Below are 22,334 nucleotides of genomic sequence, written 5' to 3'. Positions count from 1 at the left end.
AATCCCATCTTTGTCCTCCCCACATTCTCATCAATTCTCAGTTCTCATCAATTCACATTCTCAGGTTCTACAACCCCCCCCCACAAAGAAGGGGCAATTTACAACAGATAATTAATTAACCTATGGGTGTTTGGGATGTGGGAGGAAACTGGAGCCCCTGGAGAAAGCCTATGCAGTTAGTGACCCATCTTTAAGATGAGATGGGAAGAAATTTCCTTGTTCAGAAGATCTTGGCTTTTTGTAACTTTCTGGCACAGAGAATTGTGGAGGGGGAGATTGACAGGCATTTAGAGTCATATTTACACATCAGGGCAACTTGCCCTTCAACCCAACCTCCATGTTGATCAAGATGCTTCCATGAGCCTGCATGAGAACCATATGCCTCTAAACTTTTCCTACCCAAGAACCTGTCCCAATGTATTTCAGATACTATAATTAATCAAGGACTGAAGATGATGGCTTCGGCAAAGGGTTCCATGTAGCACACGAACAAGACAGGGGAGAGAGGGCAGCCCTGCCTGACTCCAGACCTGATGGGGAAGCTGTCTGTTTCCCACCCGTTGACCTGGACTGCGCTACAGATGTCCGTGTAGAGCAGTTTGATCCAATTCCGGATTCCCTCCCCAAATCCCATTTTGGAGAGTACATCCGCCATGTACGTGTGCGATATCCTGTCGAAGGCTTTCTCCTGGTCCAAGCTGACCAGGCAGGCGTCCACCCCCCTCCCCCCCCCCCCCCCCCCCGTCCTGCACGTAGGCGATAGTGTCCCTCAGCAGCACAAGGCTGTCTGAGATCTTCCTGCCCGGTACAGCACAGGTTTGGTCCGGGTGGATCACCTGCTCCAGTGCAGACTTGACCCTGTTGGCGATAGCCTCGGACAGGATCTTGTAGTCCACATTCAGGAGTGAGATGGGCCTCCAATTTCTAATGTCTTCCCTCTCCCCCTTCTGCTTGTAGATGAGGGTGATGATGCCCTTCCTCATGGATTCTGACATGAGCAGGAGCATAGCGTTGTACACTTCCAGCAGGTCGGGGCCCATCCGGTTCCACAAAGCCGATTACAACTCGACCGGTTCCGCATACCATCCACCCTGTGGGTGAAAATCTCGCCCTTAGGTTCCCCCCTCACCTTAAACCTGTGCTTTGTTTTAGATTCCTCCACCCCTAAAAACTTCTGTGACCTTCTACTAATCTATAGGCCCCGAGATTTTGAAGGATCCGTCCTACTCTTACCCTAAGATAAATAGCGCACCGCAATATTAATTAGCAGTCTAATTTTAAGTATGTATACATTTTAAAATATAATTTGAACTTCTTTAAAGTTCAAGTAAATTTATTATCAAACTTATCATTTACATGTACAACCCTGAGATTAATTTTCTAACTATAACGCGCTTGCTAACTCTTTGTTGTTAACCTCTGTTTGGAGATTTGTCTAGTTAAAACAATTCCTTTCACACATTTGAACTTCTGTCAGAGTCTCCGGAACTCGGGCGGAGACTCGAGCGCCGCGAACGGTTTGCGACAGTATCGCAAAGAACTCCTTGGGCGAAGGGAGCAGTGACGCCGTAAAGTGGTCACCATGTAAATGACGCAAGCGAAGCGCGTGACTGTGGCCTGTTGTGTTCCAGAAGCTCCACGGCTGTGACCCAGAGGTGGACACAATACGGGCAAAGCTTGGGGTAAATCTGCAACTCCAGTAGGCGGGGGATGCCAAGTACAGCCATGAAGAAAAAGGTAATAGCGGCACTAGGGTACTTGGAGGGGAAAGGAGGGTAAAGTGGGGTACGCCGGACAACGGAATGACGGTAATGGGTAACTAAACCCCTTTTACATCTTCTCCCTTCCTATGGGGGGGGGGGGGGGGGAGGAGGTTAACCACTCCTTGTGGCACTTTTCTGGAAATCAACATGCCCTTTGCAGGGTTATCCCAAATAGGGCACTTCCAGAATCTTCCTCCTCATTTGCGATTTACCATCAAGACAGCTTGTCCCCTCTCTAAAACCCCTATCCATGTTTTTGCCACATTATGGTTGCACTTCTTTAATGCCCTCCCTGCATCTCATTTCCTATGCCTCCAGCTACACACCACCCAGACTATCTTAGTCCATGACTCTAATCGTATCAAGGTTTGCATCGATATTAAGTTTTGTGAGTTTCAGAGGGTAGTCTGTTGAGTTCTTTAATCAAACTGAAAACTCTATCTTTGCTGTTCTAGCTCTTTTAGTGATTCCTATTTGCTGCACGACACTGCAACTACCTTCAGTTATAAACTTGGATTTTTTTCTTAATGATAACTATTTCAATCAACACTTTCTAATATCAGAATGAATTTATCTGCTCAGTAATTTCTATTTGTGACAGAATTTTGGGAGCAAGTGCAGATGGATTCCACTTGGCAATTGTTTGCTTGTATTTGAGATTTCTCTTCTGGATTAAGTACTGGGCTGTGGCATTGTGGATATGTCACTTCAGTTAATTGTCCAGTTATGTATCCCCATAATATTAAAGCGGAATGGCATGGGCAAAATTAAATGTTCCCAAAATGAATTGGGTAGATTCAAGCTCCACAATTCTGTCACATCTGTGCTTGAGTGACTTTATTGCATTGCTGCAACATTTTTACAGCTGCCTAAGATTGCACCTGCCGCAGTCCTCTGTTCCTCGAACCAGATTTTATCTATGGTTTGATGGTAATGGAAGATGAGGGCTATGCCTAGTCATAAAGTAGCAGGCTGTGTGCTATAGCATTCTCTTGTGGCTGAAGAATCATGTATGTCACATGGGTATCCAATATTCAGATAGCTATTGTTGGATTCAACACAATGGTTGTACCACACAACATAATGAGCTGGAATACCCAACTCCTTATTTGCTTGCTTACTATCTGAGAGTCGTGGTCAGCAAATGCATTGTTCAGTGAAGATTATTTGATTCTGCCTGACTACCAGTGGTATTCAATCTCTCCTGAGAAATCCCAGGCCAGACTCTTTGGATCATGTGGTAAGTCACACTTGGCTGTACAAACATTGATAACATTAAAGCTCTTCAAAAACTAGTTTGCTCAACCTCACTGGCAGGGCCCTCTATCTGATTGTCCTGATTTGCCATCATTTCATTCACAAGTTTTTGTTGAATCGTTAGTAAATGTATGAATCTTTTTGCTGTGAAGAAAAATGTCATTCTCTGCACAGCAATACACTGTACTAATGGATATATTTTGGGCAGTAGATACTGCAACTGTCTCAGTCTTGGTGACCTTACACCAAGGATGGGTTGTGCTGCTGTTGACCCTGTTCAAAGGTGATAGGCATCTAAAAACAAATTGGACTCTGAGCATTGGTTCTCCTATTTAACGCTACTGTTCTTTCACTAGGTGCTGTTGATGGGAAAGAGTGGGTCTGGTAAGACCAGCATGAGATCCATTATTTTTGCAAACTACATTGCCAGGGACACAAGACGCCTTGCCGCTACAAGTAAGTACATGTAGTTTGATCAAACTACATTTGATCATGATCAGCCTTCATGGTCAAATGCTATTGTAATGCATTTCAGTATGTAAAATAATTGCTAGAGAAAATGAAGTTAATACCCCATAATATTTAGATTGTTATTTGCCTTAATTTGTTTTCTACGTATATTACAATGTTAATGTGAAAACTTGTGCCAATGACATTGGAAATACAGAATACTCTTTTCCAGTGTAACGTTAAGCTGTAAAGCACTATATCAACGGTTTCTTGGGTAATGTAACATTGGTACCCCTTTGTAGATTCTAAAGTACATTTTTTTTTAATTCTCTCCACAGTTGATGTGGAGCATTCACATGTCCGGTTCCTGGGAAACCTGGTCCTGAATCTATGGGACTGTGGTGGGTAGGTGTCATTATGCAATTGCTGATAAAATTTAATCCACTATTCTTTGTTCACAACTGCTATCCCACTTCTAGAACAAATTTTTTTTCTGCAGTTTTAATAGAAAATATGTGGAACTACTTTAGACCCTAGGTTAAAATAATGAAAAAAAGGTACCTACTGGAATAGGAATCTGCTGCAGTACTCATTTAGCAAAGTCTTTCCTGCTGACAAATTAAGTTTCTTCTCGCAAATAACCAATCTAAGCAAAGAAAGTACAAATTTTACAATATATGAATGTGGTGGATACGTCTCAGAAGGATGCAACTTGCCTAATATTTATTCTAAGGAATTAAGAAGTCTGAAAATAATGTTTCTGATTTCCTGAAGAAATTCTTAACCTCTTTTTGTTGTGGCAATCCAGTTAAGTACAGTGTCTTGTCAAAGTATTAAGTCCTTAGCCCTTTATCACAGAAATGAGTGTTCCAACCAGGAATTCTGATCAGTTTAATTGAGAATTTCTTTTTGTGAATTGCATGCTCCCTTTGGCACAGTAGAGCACCAAAAAAAAACCAGGGATCTGTAAAGCATGAAAAACAAAATATTCAAAAACTGAAATGTCAGAAGTATTCATCCCCCTCTGCTTGGTTGAACCGCCTCTCGCAGCCGTTGTAGCCAGTAGTCTTTTTTTGATAAGTCTCTTTTAGTTTTACACAATGTGATGGAGTGATTTGCCCATTCTTGCAAAATTGCTCAAGCTGTGCCGGGTTAGTTGGGGAGTGGCAATGGACAGCAATCTTGGGGTCTTGCCAAAGATGTTCGGTTGGGTTAAGGTAAGGACTCTGCCTGGGGCACTCAAGGACATCAATTTTCTTCATTTGAAGGCACTCCATGGTTGCTCTAGCAGTGTGCATTGGGTTGTTGTCGTGTTAAAAGACAAACTTCCTTCCCAGTGTAAGCTTTCTGGCAGAGGCTAGCAGGTTTTTAATCTAGGATCACTCTGTATCATGCTATGGCAGGGGTCCTCAACCTTTTTTATGCCACGGACCCCTACCGTTAACCGAAGAGTCTGTGGCAGCATTTATCTTCCCATCAATTCTGACCCGATTTCCAGTCCCTGCTGCTGAAAAGCATCTCCATAGCAAAGGTTTCCAATCTAGGGTCCACAGACTCCTCAGTTAATGGTAGGGGTCCATGGAGTAAAAATGGTTGAGAACCCCTACCATAGCATGGTACTACCTCAACCATACTTTACAGTAGGGATGGTGTTACCTGGCTGATGAACGGAATTAGATTGGTGTCACACCTACTGCTTAGTGTTGAGGTCAATAAGTTCCAGTTTAGTCTCACCTGACCACAAGACCTTCTACCAAATCTTTGCAGTATCTTCTAAGAGAGATTTTGAGAAGTCTTTACAGGTGAGGATATGTTTATTTTTAAAGCTAGGGATTTCTTCCTTGCCACTCTTCTATAAATACCCTTTTCGTCTAAGGCCTTGAGATTGTGGAGCCATGAACTTCATCTCCAGTTGCAGACACTGATTTCTGCAGCTCCCTCAGAGTCACTGTTGGTGTCACAGTAGCCTCTCTTACAAGTGCCATTCTTCTCTGGTGACTAAGTTTAGAGAGGCAACCTGACCTAGGCAGAGTGGCTGTGGTTTCATTTTTTTCCCACATTTCCATTATGGACTGTATTAAGTTCCAAGGTATGTTCAGTGCCTTTGAAATGGTCTCGTACCCTTCCCAGATTTGTACTTCTCTACTATCATTTTCCTGACTTGTCTTGAATGCTTGTGTTTTTCATTCTGGTTTTGTCTGTTGAAAATCTACCTTACTGTTCCCTCTGCATTCTTATTATGAATTCATTGAAAACAGATGATCCTCCAGGTTTCTACATCAACAAATTGTGTGAATTGGTAAGGTAATATATTGCTACTAAGGAAAGTTAGCATTACAATTACAAAAGGGCATGAATTTTTTTAGCCTCAATTTTAGTTTTTAATTTTTAGTAAATTGACAGGTTTTGGAATTTTTCTTTTGATTTGACAATGTTTTGTAGATTAGCTCAATTCTGCTTCAATATATTTTAAATTCAGAAAATGAGACAGTAGAATGTGAAAATAGTTGTGGGGGCACAATGCTTTTTCAAGGCATTGAAAATGGATCTGGTTTATCTTTTCAATGTCATTTTGTCTTTGTTCTAACAGTACAAAAATATTTTGTTCATTGCTCACTTAATAAACATTTTATTTGGGATTGATTTTTAAACTCTAATGTGACCCTAATGTTATGATCTTTAGTTATTGTCTATTGTCACTTGTGGTAGTCATATAGGGCAGTAATGGGGTCCATCAACCCAACTCGTTCATACTAATCAAGTTGACTGCTTCCTCTAGTCAAACTTCCCCATATTTGGCCCATATCCCTTAAACTTCTCCTATTCATTGTAATTGCAGCCACTTGACCACTTCTGCTGGTAATTCATTCAATGTATCCACCACCCTCTAAGTGGAAAAAGTTGCTTCTCAGATAGGTTTGTGAGGAGAAATAGATTTAAAACATATGCCCTGTAATATTAGACTCCCTTGTCCTGGGATTAAACTAATCATTCATCTTATCTATGGCCCTTAGGATTTTATAAACATCTAAGGTCACCTGCCTACCCTCCAGGGAATAAATTTGCAGTCTAATTCTGTTTCTTGTTATAACACAAGCCCTTCAGTACCTCATGAATGTTTTCTGTGCCCTTTCCAGCTTAATGACATCTTTCACCCTGGCAAACAGCATCGCACACAATATTCCAAGCACAGTCCCACCAACATCCTGTGCAGTTGTAACATGACATGCAACTCCTGTATTCATTGCTCTAACCAGTGAAGGCAAACGTGCCAAATGCCTTCTTCACTTTATCTGTGTTTCTACTTTCAGGAAACTGTGTACCTATATCCCTTGGTCGCTCTGTTATGCAATAAGTTTTCCAGAGCCTTCCAACTTATTGTGTAAATATAACTCTGGTTTAACTTGCCAAAGTACACCATCTCACACTAAGTTAAATTCCATTTGCCCTTCTCTAGCCCACTTCCCAAGTTTACTTATATCCACTTGTAAGTTGAGATTGCCATCTTCACTGTCCACTACACCAATGTTGGTGTCATCCACAAATTTATTTACCATGTCAACAATGTTGTCGTCTAAGTCATTACTATAGGTGATAAATGATAGTGGATGCAATACTGATCCAGGTGAAAACTTCTGGGCACTGGCTTGTCCCTCACAGCCCTTCTTAAATAAAAGCACAGCATTAGACCTCCTCCAGACTTCAGTTCCTCACCTGTGGCTAAGCAAGATACAAATGCTGTGGATTCTGGTTAATTGGGACACATTGGGATCAGTACATTTTGGCCTAATTAAGTGGCTGCCCTAATTAGAAATTTCATGGAAATAGTAAAAAAAAATCAAACTATCGTTTAACTGGGTAACAATTTGTGTATGTAAATGAAATGCAGAAGGAATTAAAACATTACCAATACCTCTATTGTACTATAAAACTGTATTAGTTCCTAATAGTTATCAACAGGAATTAATCTGATGTGTTCTTATGATTGACTGTAAATGAACAAAATCGTGTAGACACCTAAATGCATATAATAGACTGCCTTTATGCAATGCTTTAGATTATTGCATCTTCCCAATCTGCATTATCATTGTAACCTTCAAAAATATTGTAGATACCTTTGAGTTCTTTGTAATTCCTAACTTGTTAAAGTAGTGAAATTGTTTCATTTTCACTCCCAACCATTTTTGGCATCCTAAGCCCGAATCCTTGAAACATCAGTGAGCAAAACAGTTCTGAATTGTCTTACTGCTTATTTCTTGCAAACTGGCCGTGATAAAACTCACTGCTTTTTGAACGCGTGCAACTGATGGTATTTAAAAACTGATGGCTCTGGAGGATCAGAAGGATCTTGGGGTCTGAGTCCATATGACACTCAAAGCTGCTGCGCAGGTTGATTCTGTGGTTAAGAAAGCATATGGTGCATTGGCCTTTATCAATTGTGGGATTGAGTTCAGGAGCCGAGAGGTAATGTTGCAGTTATATAGGACCCTTGTCAGACCCCACTTGGAGTACTGTGCTTAGTTCTGGTCACCTCACTATAGGAATGAAGTGGAAACCATAGAAAGGGTGCAGAGGAGAATTACAAGGATGTTACCTGGATTGGGGAGCATGCTTTATGAGACTAGTTTTGAGTGAACTCGGTATTTTCTCCATGGAGCAACGGAGTATGTGAGGTGACCTGATAGAGGTGTATAAGATGATAGGCATTGATCATGTGGATAGTCAGAGTCTTTTTTCCCAGGGCTGAAATGGCTAGCACGAGAGAACACAGTTTTAAGGTGCTTGGAAGTAGGTACAAAGGAGATGTCAGGGGTTAAGTTTTTTTTTACGCAGAGTGGTGAGTGCGTGGAATGGGCTGCTGGCGATGGTGGTGAAGGTGGATACTATAGGGTCTTCTAAGAGACTCCTGGATAGGTACATGGTGCTCAGAAAAACAGAGGGCTATGGGTAACCCTAGGTAATTTCTAAAGTAAGGGCATGTTCGGCACAACTTTGTGGGCTGAAGGGCCTGTATTGTGCTGTAGGTTTTTATGTTTCTAAGCAGAGTGTAATGTCTAATGACTGACACTAGTTAGAAACTGTTTGGTAACATTCTCCTGCCCCAATTAAACAGCATAGTCCCAAATAAGCAAAGAGAATCCAGCTATTTTCTTGATTTAGTTTTTGTTCTTTTAAGAGTTGTGCCAAGTAAATGGCTGCTTAATTAACCAAGATTCACTGTGTCTCTACCAAGGCCCCTGCAGTTGCTTCTCTACTTTAGCACGAGTGATCGTCAAGCCCTGGGGACTTGTGCACCTTAATATACTTAAAAACTGCCACATCTCTTTTGTATTGTGGGTATGTTCCTAGGCACCGTTGTCCATATCTATTAATTTTTGGCTTCCATAACCACTTACACAGTAAATACAGACAATTTTATCCCTCCCATTATGTTATAATGGAATCGTATAATATTGAAATCATGCATTTTCGCCAATATACAGTAAATCTCTGGGTTACACGTGTGTTCCATTCTTCAGAGTAGTCCATCAATCAACTTTTCTGCAAGTCACCATTTTCTATTGTTACCTATATTGTATTACTAAACTTGATATAATTTCTCCATCAAATGTTCACCCTGACACTATCCATAAATTTATAGAATACGTGCAGTCATTAATGAACACACAAAACTTTTTATTCAGATAACATTGTAAAAATGCTTTAAAAATGTATGGGTGAATTTGTGTGAAGTTGGATTTCTATTAAGTAAAGCCACTTGCACCCTGGGGAGCCCCTGTATATTTCTCTCTAGTTTTTTGTGTTGTAAGGTCTTTCTCCCTTCTTTGTACCATTTCACTACTATAAAATCATGATAAGATTTGGCATAAAAGTGATAGCAATATTATTTGGGGGTGGAGATGCACCATATAATAATACAGGTTAGATTGGAATATTTAAAGAACATTTCAACTAGGAAAGGTAGATATGGGAATTATTTTATCTTGGACTGTTATGATTTTGTTTGACTGATAATCATGTTTAAATCCTAGCCAAGATACGTTCATGGAAAACTACTTTACAAGTCAGCGGGACAACATATTCCGTAATGTGGAAGTTCTCATTTATGTCTTTGATGTTGAAAGTCGGGAATTGGAGAAAGATATGCATTACTACCAGTCGTGCCTGGAAGCAATTCTTCAAAATTCTCCTGATGCCAAAATTTTTTGTCTTGTCCACAAGATGGATCTTGTGCAGGAGGATCAGCGTGACTTGGTGAGCTAGCTGGCTAATTTAACATTTTGCTGAAGTAGAGCAATCATTTTGGAAATGGATTAATTGCAGAACAGGGTAACCCAAAAGTTAGATCTTTGGTTCTTGGGTTTTGATTTTCTTATAAGCTGTGGGTATGGTCACATTGCTCAATGTTCAGTAAATTAATAAAAATAGAACTTGGGCTCTTGCATATAATTCGATGTCATATTGTTGCTCATCTGAAATTGTGTTCCAAGTTAACTGTTAGAAAGCTGAAAAAACTGAATATATAGTACTGTACTTGAATTGGGAGTTATGTGAAATGGATTTTGATTTCTGAAATCTTTGTGATACCCTCAGCTTTGCGATCTAAAGTAACAGCCCATAGTGACAAAATTTCTAATGATTAACTCCATGCCAGTTTAAAATTTTTATTTATCATTGGTAAACCTATTTGAACACTGACTTGTGGCATTGTTTATGCCAGTTTCTAGATGAGTACAAAGTACTCATTTGACACAGAACTGAAATTCAGAATGGAGCACTTCAGTTTACGGTCTAACACAGATATAATAGGAATAATTGCTAACTTCTGTATAAAGGCTGAATTTATTTTCTTGAGTCTAATCTCTCTGGATATAATTTATAGATTTTTAAGGAGCGTGAAGATGATCTGAGGCGCTTATCACGTCCTCTAGAGTGCACATGCTTTCGGACCTCCATCTGGGATGAGACTTTGTATAAAGTAAGCTAGTTTGAAGTGGTGATAGCTTTTCTGATGTTATAGATTTTAAGAAAGTTGTATGTGTGATCTTTTACAGAATCTCATCTTTCATTTGTGTATGATATTTTATTGCATTGCCCCCTATAAATTTTTTGAAGTTGGACAAATTCAAATCAATTTTTAATGTAATAAGACTTTTCAAAAACCTTAAAGAAAAGATTAGAGGTGACCTGATATTTTCTTAAAATTCAATTTAATGCACGTAGTTTTCTTTTACTTTGCTTCTCATTCATCTTCTGTGTAGAAATAGGTAGCATAGATGCAATGAAACTGAATAATCACATGAAATGAGAAGAACAATGGTATGTAAATACTAGCCTTTCTTTCATGTGAAATCAGTGTGGTGCTTTGGGAAAAGATTAAAAGTCTAACCTAGTTGAAACCAATTATCCTTGCATTGAGCATCGTATAGTTCACCACTCTGATACTGTGAAAGCTTGTGCAGCTGAACTCTAAAATATATTGGATGGAACCCTCATGTGTTCGGACTTCTGTAACAGAAGTTCTGACAGATGCCTACTTTGGAAGAAATAAGAAAATAATCTTGCATTTGAGAGGAAAGGAAATTTTAACATCTGAAAATTTTGATTGCCTGAATACTTTTTGAAGTTGGCCACAGTGCTGGTAGTGATGTCATATTTAACCTGAGCTCCTGTCAAGGAGAAATTATCTTTGGCCTCATTGCCGCTCTGTGGAGATGCTTCTGTGTGGTTATCTTGTAGGGATTTAGTTTGATGTGACAGATGCCCTGCCAATCGTGCCATCTTTTGGAACAACCAGGAGCTGGGTTAACACTTATGACTGCATAGCGTTGCAAAAATTAATGTTTGAAGTTTGACACCTTTTCTACCAGGAAGGTAGATAATTTTTAATGACATGTCAAAAAATGTTTTTTTCAATGCACAAAATGTCATTTTTGGTATTTTCTAATGCTTTTGAAATGCACTTCTCCTAGGCATGGTCAAGCATTGTGTACCAGCTGATCCCTAATGTACAACAACTAGAAACCAACTTGAGGAACTTTGCTCAGATTATTGAAGCTGATGAGGTGCTATTGTTTGAAAGGGCTACATTCCTAGTAAGTGCTCTAGATTCTTTCTTGTCTCCTTGTGGTGTTAATTTGTGTGGATCCTCATGAGATGATTGCTTCCATACATCCTGCCTCCATGATTATTTTTAACGTACGTGCCTAAAGGAGGAGTATCTGTGGAGTATTTGACTGAAAAAAGTAGCTGAAGTTGGATTTCAACTCTCTGCCATAGTCTAGGCCTTTGGATATTTGGCCCAGTAATGTAGTTGCTCACTTTCTTGTGCATTGTAGTAAATGTACTATTTTTGTGAGATTGTTAATTTGAGTTTTCCTTCTTGTCACTATTAAAAAGTGACAATTCAGACAGGTTTAATATCACTGGTATATGTTGAGAAATTTGTTGTCTTTGTGGCAGCAGTACAATGCAATACATAATAGAAGAAAAAACTAAGTTACAGAAATATATATATTAAATAGTTAAATAAGTAGTGCAGAAAGAGAAAAAGTAGGGAAGTGATCTTCATTTGAAGATGAATTCCTGAGTACAGTCCAGTCCCTGTAAGCCCTCTTGTGCTTTCCTTGTCTAATTCAATACAGATTTCTTTTTTTTTTTTAAAAAGGTTAAGTTTTAAGCTAATGCAACAATTTTTTTTCTGTCTAGCTGCCCAATCTGTACAGAGGTCCTGATTTAGTGTTGATCATTTAAAATATTTTTAATGTCTAAGGGGATCTGTTTATTTGGAAAATCTATCGCTGTATGATATATTAGATTAAATAGTGTTTGCTATATAAATTATTCCTAATATGTCCTGGTATTGTTCATTAAGATTGGCATTTCTAGAGAATGCGAGTCTTTGTAAGAGAGTTGTGGAGGTTGGTGCAGTCTAAAATTGGTAAGGGTTTTCTGTATCTTGGTTGAATATTGAGTTCAACTGCATTTTATTTGGGTTCAGAAGTTTCGGTCAGTTTAGTTTGACCTACATAAATGTAATGACTGCACTTAAATTTTGAGAATTGGGATGATTTAACTATAAAAAAATTTATTTTGTTAATGAATTCTACATTTTGTTGCTTCTGACAAAGCTGCGTGTACAACCTCTGAGGCCTAATGCAAGAATCTAAATTGGGTTAAGCTATCTCTATACCTTCTGAGAGTGGATCTTGTCTTCAGTCCTCTTTGCTTAAAAATCTTTTTTGTTTATTTAGAATTTTTTTTCCCCTCCCATACACTATTTGGGTATTATATGACAAGAGTGGGAAATATGTTTTTTATTATGCACCAAATATTTAAATGCAATCTCAGATTTATGGCACTCCTTTCTCAGTTCTACTGTTACATTGTTTATACTTTTCTCCATTATTGCAAGCTGTGTGCTATTGGTATATCCGGTACAGTGTTCTGTTTCAATGGAACATTTTAATCTTGATCTTTTGTCCTTTTACAGTGACTGCTCACAATAACTTCTCTTTTTCAGGTGATATCCCACTATCAATGTAAAGAACAGAGGGATGCACACAGATTTGAAAAAATCAGTAATATCATTAAACAATTTAAGCTAAGCTGCAGGTAAACTTTCGAAGAACAAGATTTTTATTTGTGTTCACCAAAATGAGAACAAGAAATCGAGTGCAGTTTGCTTTAGAACAGTATTTGAGGTATAGTGTAGACAAGGAACTGAAGAAAGCTTCCTTGGAATGTTGTGTCTGAGTAGCATTTCTAATTTCATCAGTTTTCTTTTTTTTATGTCTTTACCAAGTTAAAAGTGATTTTTGGGTTTCCCTACTTTTAAATCTTTTTATTGATTTTAAACAAACATAAATGAAACATTGAGTACAACGAGCTTGAGAGTACATAATTAATAGGTTAAGGTATAAATACAAATAGTTGATAATCCATATATAATAACCTCCCAAACTCAGTGGTTACAGAAAATGGAAAAAAAAATAAGAACCCCCCCAAAAAAAAAAACCTAACCAACATGGGACATTGCATTATATCAAATATACACAGTAGTGTCAATAACTCCACACCTCTATCCAAATAATTAAAGATGATAAGAATAAGGTTTAGGAAAAGTCAGTTTAACTCGTATGAAAATGTTGAATAAATGGTCTCCAAGTTTCTTCAAATTTAACTGAGGGGTCGAAGACAACACTAGTAGGTTTCCCTACTTTTAAGTACTGTTTGTAATCTCTGATTTAATAGATGCCAAAAAACTGGTATAGATTGTGTTTCGGACTGACTGTCTAGAACAGGGGCTCCTCAACCTTTATTTTATGCCATGGACCCTTACCATTAACAGAGGGGTTTGTGGACCCAAGGTTGGGAACTCCTGGTACAGCCTTTGCCTTGTTTAGACTTTGTTCAGGATTTGCTGACCACAAAAGCACAGTACACTTTATAATGATTATGGGATTCACTGGTCTTGGTTTTCACCATTAAGTGTTTATTATTCTGCTCACTTTGTAGTAAACTGGCAGCATCTTTCCAAAGTATGGAAGTTAGAAACTCCAATTTTGCAGCATTCATTGATGTCTTTACATCCAACACCTATGTGATGGTAATCATGTCAGATCCATCTATACGTAAGTAACCCGGAACTCCTCTTGCTTTCTCAATTTGTTCCTTATACTGGTGGCTGTCTGTCATGATACTCTTTAGTTATGGTAAATTACACATTCCAGAATTTTATGTAACCTGTCTGACAGATTACTGCACACTAACTCTGAAATGAGAGATCACTATAAGGCAAGGAAAACATAATCAGAATCAGGTTTAATTTCACCAGCATGTCATTAAATGTGTTGTGGCAGCAGTACAATGCAATACATAATAGAGAAAAACCATTAAGTAAATATATGTATTCAATAGTTAAATAAGTAGTGCAAAAATAGAAATAAAATAGTGTGTGTTTAATGTCCATTCAGAAATATGATTGCAGAGGGGAAGTAACTGTTCCTGAATCTTTAAATGTGTGCCTTCAGGCTTCCATACTTCCTTCCTGATGGTAGTAATGAGAACAGGGCATGTCCTGGGTGGTGGGGATCTTTACTGATGGATGCCAACTTTTTGAGGCATCGCTCCTTAAAGATGTCCTGGATACTACGAAGGCTAGTGCCCATGATGGAGCTGACTAATTTTACAACACTGTGCAGCTTATTTCGATCCTGTGCAGTATCTCTCTTCTTCTCCCCCCCCCCCCCCCAATATGAGATGGTGATGAGGTCAGTTGATAGGTATACTCTTTAGTAACTTAATAGGTATATTTTTAGTTGCCCAGGCTTGCTTGCCACTTATTTGCCTACAATAAGATTTTTATTAACTACTGAGATGATGGAAGCACATTTTTGTATCCAAAGTGCATATTTGAGGCAGATTGTGGATTTTAGTAATAGTGTCAGAAGGTTGACGTTGAATAAGATGACTACCAAGCAGGGAGATTTGACTAAATAGCAACAAGAACAGGAGAATTTATTGTCCTGAACTTCTGTAGATGGATGTGTATTTTTTAAAATAACAGATACAAAAATGTCATAATGCCATCTCCTAATAGTTATAAGATACACTTTTGCTTTGTGTATTTTCTTTCATTATAACTCATTTATTTAAAACCTGTTAAAACCTGTTAACATTTGGAGAACACTTTTCAATTGGCAATTTGTTTAATTTGATTCCTTCATGTTTTTAACATTAGAACTATTATTTTATCTCATTCTTCATTGTATCACTATTATCCAGCCATAAGACAATTTGATAGAGGACTCTTGAGTGAGGCAGCATCTGTGGAGAGACCTGCCTGACCTGCTGAGATTCCTCCATCAGCTTGTGTTTTTGCTCCAGATTTCAGTATCTGTTGTCTCGTCTCCATAATTATCCTGCCTTTTTTTTTTACATTAACCTAACCTATCAAAATTAAGTGATAGTGCCACAAGGAATTCAGTGTTTTTGTAGCAATCCAAGATAACATATACACATTGTGCATGGTTTCCTTTAGAAACTGAGAAATTGTTCTCATGAGAATGGACTAAAGTTAAATAATTGCTGTAATTATCCATATTATTTGTGTTACAATTACTAATGGGGCAATAAACCTTTTGAATGTATCTTTCATGAACCTATTCCATTAGATACAGCCCTACTGAAACAATGCTGTTCTGGAAATGATGGTGGGTAAAAGTGGTATTGTATAATGTATCCCAGCCTGTTTCCATTGGGAACATTTGATAGCAAATCCGAGTTTGGAACCTCTTAGAAACATAGAAAATAAGTGCAGGAGTAGGCCATTCGGCCCTTCAAGCCTGCACCGCCATTCAGTATGATCATGGCTGATCTTCCAACTCAGAACCATGTACCTGCTTTCTCTCCATACCCCCGATCCCTTTAGCCACAAGGGCCATATCTAACTTCCCCTTAAATATAGCCAATGAACTGGCCTCAACTGTTTCCTGTGGCAGAGATTTCCACAGATTCACCACTCTCTGTGTGAAGAAGTTTTTCCTCATCTCGGTCCTAAAAGGCTTCCCCTTTATTCTTAAACTGTGACCCCTCGTTCTGGACTTCCCTAACATCGGAAACAATCTTCCTGCATCTAGCCTGTCCAATCCCTTTAGAATTTTACACGTTTCAATAAGATCCCCCCTCAATCCTCTAAATTCCAGTGAGTATAAGCCTAGTCGATCCAGTCTTTCTTCATATGAAAGTCCTGCCACCCCAGGAATCAATCTGGTGAACCTTCTCTGTATTCCCTCTATGGCAAGAATGTCTTTCCTCAGATTAGGGGACCAAAACTGCACACAATATTCTAGGTGCGGTCTCACCAAGGCCTTGTACAACTGCAGTAGAACCTCCCTGTTCCTGTACTCAAATCCTTTTGCTATGAATGCCAACATACCATGGGGCTATCTGGGATATAGCTTCGTCCTGCTGTAGCTTCTACTTTTCATTTCATGTATTGCATATTTATTTGTTTATGCAATTTAACTTGCAGTGTTTCTTTACATTTTGACAATTATTTTCTTTCAGCTTCTGCAGCTACACTTATCAATATTCGTAATGCCCGGAAACACTTTGAAAAGCTGGAGAGAGTGGATGGTCCTAAACATAGCCTTTTGGTTCGCTGAAGGGCATCCTTATTATGGATTAGATATCAAATGGGTGTACAGTAACTTGATATTTCCTGATATAATTCTTTATATCGTGTCTGTTTTTGAGTAACTTGCTGCAGTTGTCACATTTTTTGTGACTTTAAACATCTTGCCATGTAATTTGTGTCATTTCTAAATGCAACAGGCCGTGTTCATTCCAGACACTGCTTCAGTGCTCTCACTATTTAAAAAAAAAAGTTTATCTGGTTCCATCTTGATGATACTTCATGCAGGATCAGCAACATTTTGAAAAGTGCTCTGGTGATTATGTAATTTCAAGATTTCTGTCTTTGAATTCTGCATGCAAAATATGCCTTGTCTTTCTTTCTGACCTGTTTTCTTTATCCCCGGTGAAAGGGAAGTTAAGCATATTGTATGTGTCTATGATGAAAACTTCCATATTTGTGATATGACTTTATAGATATAAAGATAATCAATTCAGTAATATTCATAGTGAGAGTGCTGAAACAAATGCCAGGTACTTTCTTCTGTTTGCACCCCTCTGAAGTTTTTGTTTGTAAAATGTCATTTATGAAGTATGTTTTTTGTAAAACCTGAATTATGGGTGGTCTGTTGCATCGTTGAATTCTCTATATTCACAGTTGTACTGGTTTGGGATGAGCTGATGAGACTTCCTATCTTCCTCCTCTTCATACTCCTACAGCGGCAGAGACTTAAAAAAAATTGTAATTCTAACTGGACTACACTTGCACAGTCCTCAACTTGATGTGGCATCAATTCTCTGCCTTTCCTGTGTGTTTTTTTAAAAAAAAATAGTATTTAATAAAATCTATTTCAAAGTCAAATTGTGGTGTGTGAACTATATTAGAATTGCTCTCCACTATTCAATTTGTCACTTGCTTTTTCCAAAGCTTTTAATTGATTAATGTCTTGCACCTTTTCATAAACAATTTTAATGTTTTGCTCCTGATTTGTTTTAAATGTAAGAATTAACAGATTATTTGACCTATGGATTCATATTGTGTTCGGTGGAGTCCATTGCATTCTTTCTCATCCACTGCAGCTTAATTTAAAAGGGAAAACATGATACATACACTATTTAAATTATTTCATCAGTAAGAGTGAATATATGAAGTTGCACAGATTTTTGAATTTTTGTTAATACTGATTACTATTATTTAAAATAATAAATCTGGATTGGTGAGAATGCTATTTTGCAGGCAACCTTTAAATTTAATTATGAGATGGTTTTGAAATTCTCAAACTACATTTCCTACCAACAAAAATTTAAGAATTTTTTAAATATACAAGCACTGAGAATATTTGGCATAGTTTCAAATTTAAGTTTCTGTGGTATCACTTTCTAAAAGTTGCAAGGGACTTTCAACCAGCGGTATTTGGGGATTTTCAAAGTACCTTCAGAGATAATCTATTTGTTTACAACACCTCAGTAGGTGTAACAGAAATGCATGTAATCTAATTTGCTAGTGTACGGTTCTACCATTTCCTGATCTCCATGTGGCTGACAATCAATTTTGTTTTGCATGGGTTGGTGGAGAAGAATCTATTCTCTGCTATAAACCAGTAGTTAACTTTGTAAACTATTGTTTAAAGCTTGGCTATAAATCTGTTATACAAAGAATGCAGACAGTTTTTCAAAATACCTATAAAATAAATGTGCAGAATCCCCTTTCACTAAAGTTTAGTTCTACTGCCAAAGCTATTTGTGACATTATAGTCATTATATTCACTTCAGTGGCATTATATTGTGAGTTTTTTTGTATATGTTGTAATTGGAACCACCCTGAGCTGTTCTATTTCCCTCCCATTGTTGAAATTACACAGGTGTGCAAATACCTGCTCTTCAGTTTTGGAATGAAAGGGTCTTCTCATGACAGTAAATCAAAGTTAACCATTCAAAGCACAAGAGGAGGTGGCCAAAATCAAAGCTAGTCTCTGATAAAGCCAAAATCAGGATGGCTTTGGTGTTAATCTGAAAATGTTTTTATTAAATGACTGGAGAAATTAAATGTAGATAACCTGATATATAGTTAGAAAGGCAAATTATGCCTCTAAACTATTAAAAGTATTAGAAGGAATCTTGCTGAATTTAAATGAAATCACTCTTGCAAGTTTGCTCTTCAACTGTGAATACGTGGCTACGAGGGCTGCTGTGAAACATGCATCTTTTGATTTTGGTCACAAGGTATTGAGAGGAATGACCATTTTTTAAATAATGGAGTTCAGAACAGTGATTTCACTGAGATCATAACATTCTGAAAGCATGATAAGTTCAGTGCTTTTTCTTCTGGTAAACCAGATAATGTTGCCCATTTTTATTGGGCAAAAAAATTTCAATTACTGAACATGGAAGTTTAGAATTCTCAATTGGAGGGCGATGCTGGTATTTTTGTGGTGTGAACTGAAGTCTTGAAAATGCAGGGTGGCTGTGGCATTCTCTATGGAGAATGAATCACTTAAAATTTCAGGTATTTGACCTTTTATCAGAACTAAAGCAATGTTAGAAATGAAATGTTTAAATTTGCAAGAGGCATTGGTAAAAGAGACTACAGTAGGACTAGAATCAAAGATTCAATAACACAAAGTGGGTGTGTTTTTCAATCCTTTGATCACATTGATTCTCTTGAATAACATAAATACAGCAAATCTGAATAACATAAGCAAGGTTTGTAGAGATTACTTTTCTAGGAATTGATAACTTGAGATAAACAATATTTGATAAGGCCCAAGTTTCTGGCAACAAAGTTCAGTTCAATATCTCAAAGTCACATGATTAATAATTGTCAAAATTTGGCAATGGGAACAGTACTCAGAAAATCTCTGTACACTACCTTCTTCACCCTCCCCACCCCGGTCCTCAAGCCTATATGTCAGACCAATTGAAATTAGTGCTGTGGACTTGTCAATCAATCCACTCATTGATGGCTTTGTCATTTTACTTGGCTGTGATCCTTTGTCACTTCAGCCTCATTGCTAGTGTATCTGGTTTTGTAATCTGTAATATGCTGCAATTTAGTTACCCACTGTAGATGTGACATGAAAAAGTCAAGTAGAGTCAAACACTTGTAGTTTATTCAAGGACACTTTGTAGATTGCTTTAGAACTTGCTAAAGTAATTTTGCAGCTCAGATTCTGCAAATATAATAACATAATTTTTCAAAATTTTTACTATTTCTGAATTTATTTTTGAAACATTAAATATTTTACAGATGTTGCCTTTAATTTCAGTCATTCAAAGTGATTAGAAATCATTTCATGCACTGCTGTTTAATGCAAGTTAGTGCAAATAAGTTCTATCCTTGCCATGCACTACCTGCTGAAAGCTTATCGATCTCAAGCTGCATCATGCTCACCGCTGGTGCCCCCCAGGGCTGTGCACTCAGCATTTTGATGACTCATGGCTGCACAGCCAGATCCAGCTCAGGCTGCATCATCAAATTTGCTGATGATACAACAGTGCTGCCATATTGGCAACAATGATGAGTTGGAAACAGAAGGTAGAGAGGCTTATCAAATGGTGTAAGAACAACCACCTGAGTTTCAACATGGACAAGACAAAAGAGATGATTGTGAACATGGAAGTGCAGGTTGACCACACTCTGTTGCACATCAATGGGTCTGCTGCAGAGAGAATGAAAAGTATGAAGTTTCTTGGTAACGGACAATCTAACCTGGACCCACGCACCTCATGTTGAGAAAGCCAAGCAGCATTCACACTTTCTGAGGAGAATGAAGCATGCAATGCTCCCGGCACCCATTCTAACAGCTTTCTACAGAAACACTATCAAGAGTGTCCTGTCTGGCTGCATCATTGTGTGGTACAGAAGCTGCGAGACATCAGACTGCAAGACCCTACAGAGGATATTAAAAACCTCTGAGATGATCATTGGGTCTCTTTTCTCCCTATTTATGACATTTACTGCAAGCATTGTTCACAAAGGGCCCAAAGCATTGTTGAGGATTCATACTACATATCCTGCAATCTGTTTGATCAGCTACCATCAGGAAGGAAGTACAGAAGCATCATGGTTAGGACTACCAGACAGGGTAACAGCTTCCCTCGGACTGTGAATCTAATGAAAACCCTGCCATCACAGAGATCTCGTTGCTAGGTCAGCAAGCCATTTATTGTATTTTCTGTACTTCACATGCATTTTGAATATATTTTATTAACTTATTTGTGGTAATATTTTGTTTTATGTACTACTTGTGATATATATATATATTGTCTGCGCACCATGGTCTGGAGGAACATTGTTTTGTTTGGTTGAATATAAGCACAGTCAGATAACAGTAAACTTGAACTTGAGATGTGAAGGTGAGACATTGAGGAAGTAAAAGAGGTTTACAATTCTAAGATTTACCTTGTGAAGATTGGTGAGAAATTCTGAGAAGTTTATGAAGACAATGTGCTTCTCACAAAACATCGGAGAGAATAGTAAAGTTAATTGCAAGATCATGAAATCTCAGTTCATCTGAGGAGGTCAAAATGAGACATTAATGTTGGATGATATTTCAACAAGATATGATGCATCTATGAAGAACAAATGTTACAGCAGTGCCTCTGTGAGAATCACAGAGTGTGTGAAAACCTCAGTTATATTTATAGATTCATTTTGAAAAAGGAAGTTATGTAGCAAATGTAATAATGGCTTTAAACAAGAATGGTTACTTTAAGGTTGTAGCCTATGTAGAGATTATAATATTGGACTAACCACTCTCTGGCAGAAGGATTATTTGTAGGAGGTTTTTTTTTTTTAGCACAGGAACCCTTTAATAAGCTAGATATACTTTATTTAAGTTTTTTTGGTGTAAATTAACAAATTCTGCAATGAACTTTATTAAATGTTAACACACATAATTTATAGCATCCAAACTCAGATACTCCTAAACACAAGGATATTATCACTTGTTTTCATTAGAACAAATGTATTGGGTCTTGCTAATGGTCTAATAATGTCTCTGGGCTGGTGAAGGTAGGTATGGCTTTTGATAGACCATAAGGCCAAAAGACAGAGGAGCAAAATTAGGTCATTTAGCCCAGCACATGTACTCTGCCATTTGATCATGCTGATTTATTATCCCTCTCAACTCCATTCTCTGGTCTTCTCCCCGTAACATTTAATTAGCTTACTAATCAAGAACCTAGCAACTTCTGCTTTAAATATACCCAAATGATTTGCCCTCAATAGCCACCTATGGTAATGAATTTCACAGATCCACCCCCCTCTGGAAAAAGAAATTCCTTCTCATCTCTGTTCTTATTGCACAGTCAGAATGGAATAATAATGGATTGATTATGGCTTGTTATATTTAATTGTATGTATTGGTTTTAATGAAAATAGAATATAGTTCCCCAATTCTTGAGCTTAAATGTAATGAAAGGAGAAATGATAATATCCTATGTTAACCTAACTCCTATCATGCTATTACTCACAAAAAATGGACTATTTTAAATATAATGCTGGATGGATCAAGTTTTTAAGATAATGAGTCTGTCTTTGATTTTGAAAGTGAAATAACACCTATGCTTGTACGCTTTATTTGCCCTTTAAATGCACATTAAATGATCAAAAATGTGGATAAACACTGCATCAAACTCCTGGTTTGGCTAATTTGCCATAATTGCTATTGATTAACTAGATTATAATGCCCATATCTTGCTGACAAATGGCCTTTGGTTGTTATT

General features: G+C 37.8%; 1 protein-coding gene across 1 annotated transcript; it reads left to right on the top strand.

Moving 5' to 3' along the window:
• Window positions 1-1,583: 1,583 nt before the first annotated feature.
• Window positions 1,584-17,469, top strand: rraga (Ras-related GTP binding A). The gene is made up of 9 exons (XM_073058325.1): window positions 1,584-1,737; window positions 3,377-3,476; window positions 3,809-3,875; window positions 9,503-9,725; window positions 10,354-10,449; window positions 11,444-11,566; window positions 12,994-13,085; window positions 13,989-14,104; window positions 16,542-17,469. The coding sequence occupies exons 1-9, from the start codon at window positions 1,711-1,713 to the stop codon at window positions 16,637-16,639; spliced, it is 942 nt and encodes a 313-aa protein (XP_072914426.1). The 5' UTR covers window positions 1,584-1,710; the 3' UTR covers window positions 16,640-17,469.
• The last annotated feature ends 4,865 nt before the right edge of the window (window positions 17,470-22,334 follow it).

The sequence above is a fragment of the Hemitrygon akajei genome, chromosome 10, assembly GCF_048418815.1.
Source record: "Hemitrygon akajei chromosome 10, sHemAka1.3, whole genome shotgun sequence".
NCBI lineage: Eukaryota > Metazoa > Chordata > Chondrichthyes > Myliobatiformes > Dasyatidae > Hemitrygon > Hemitrygon akajei.
The sequence above is the reverse complement of the archived record's forward strand: the minus strand, read 5'-3'. Positions and strand labels throughout refer to the sequence as shown.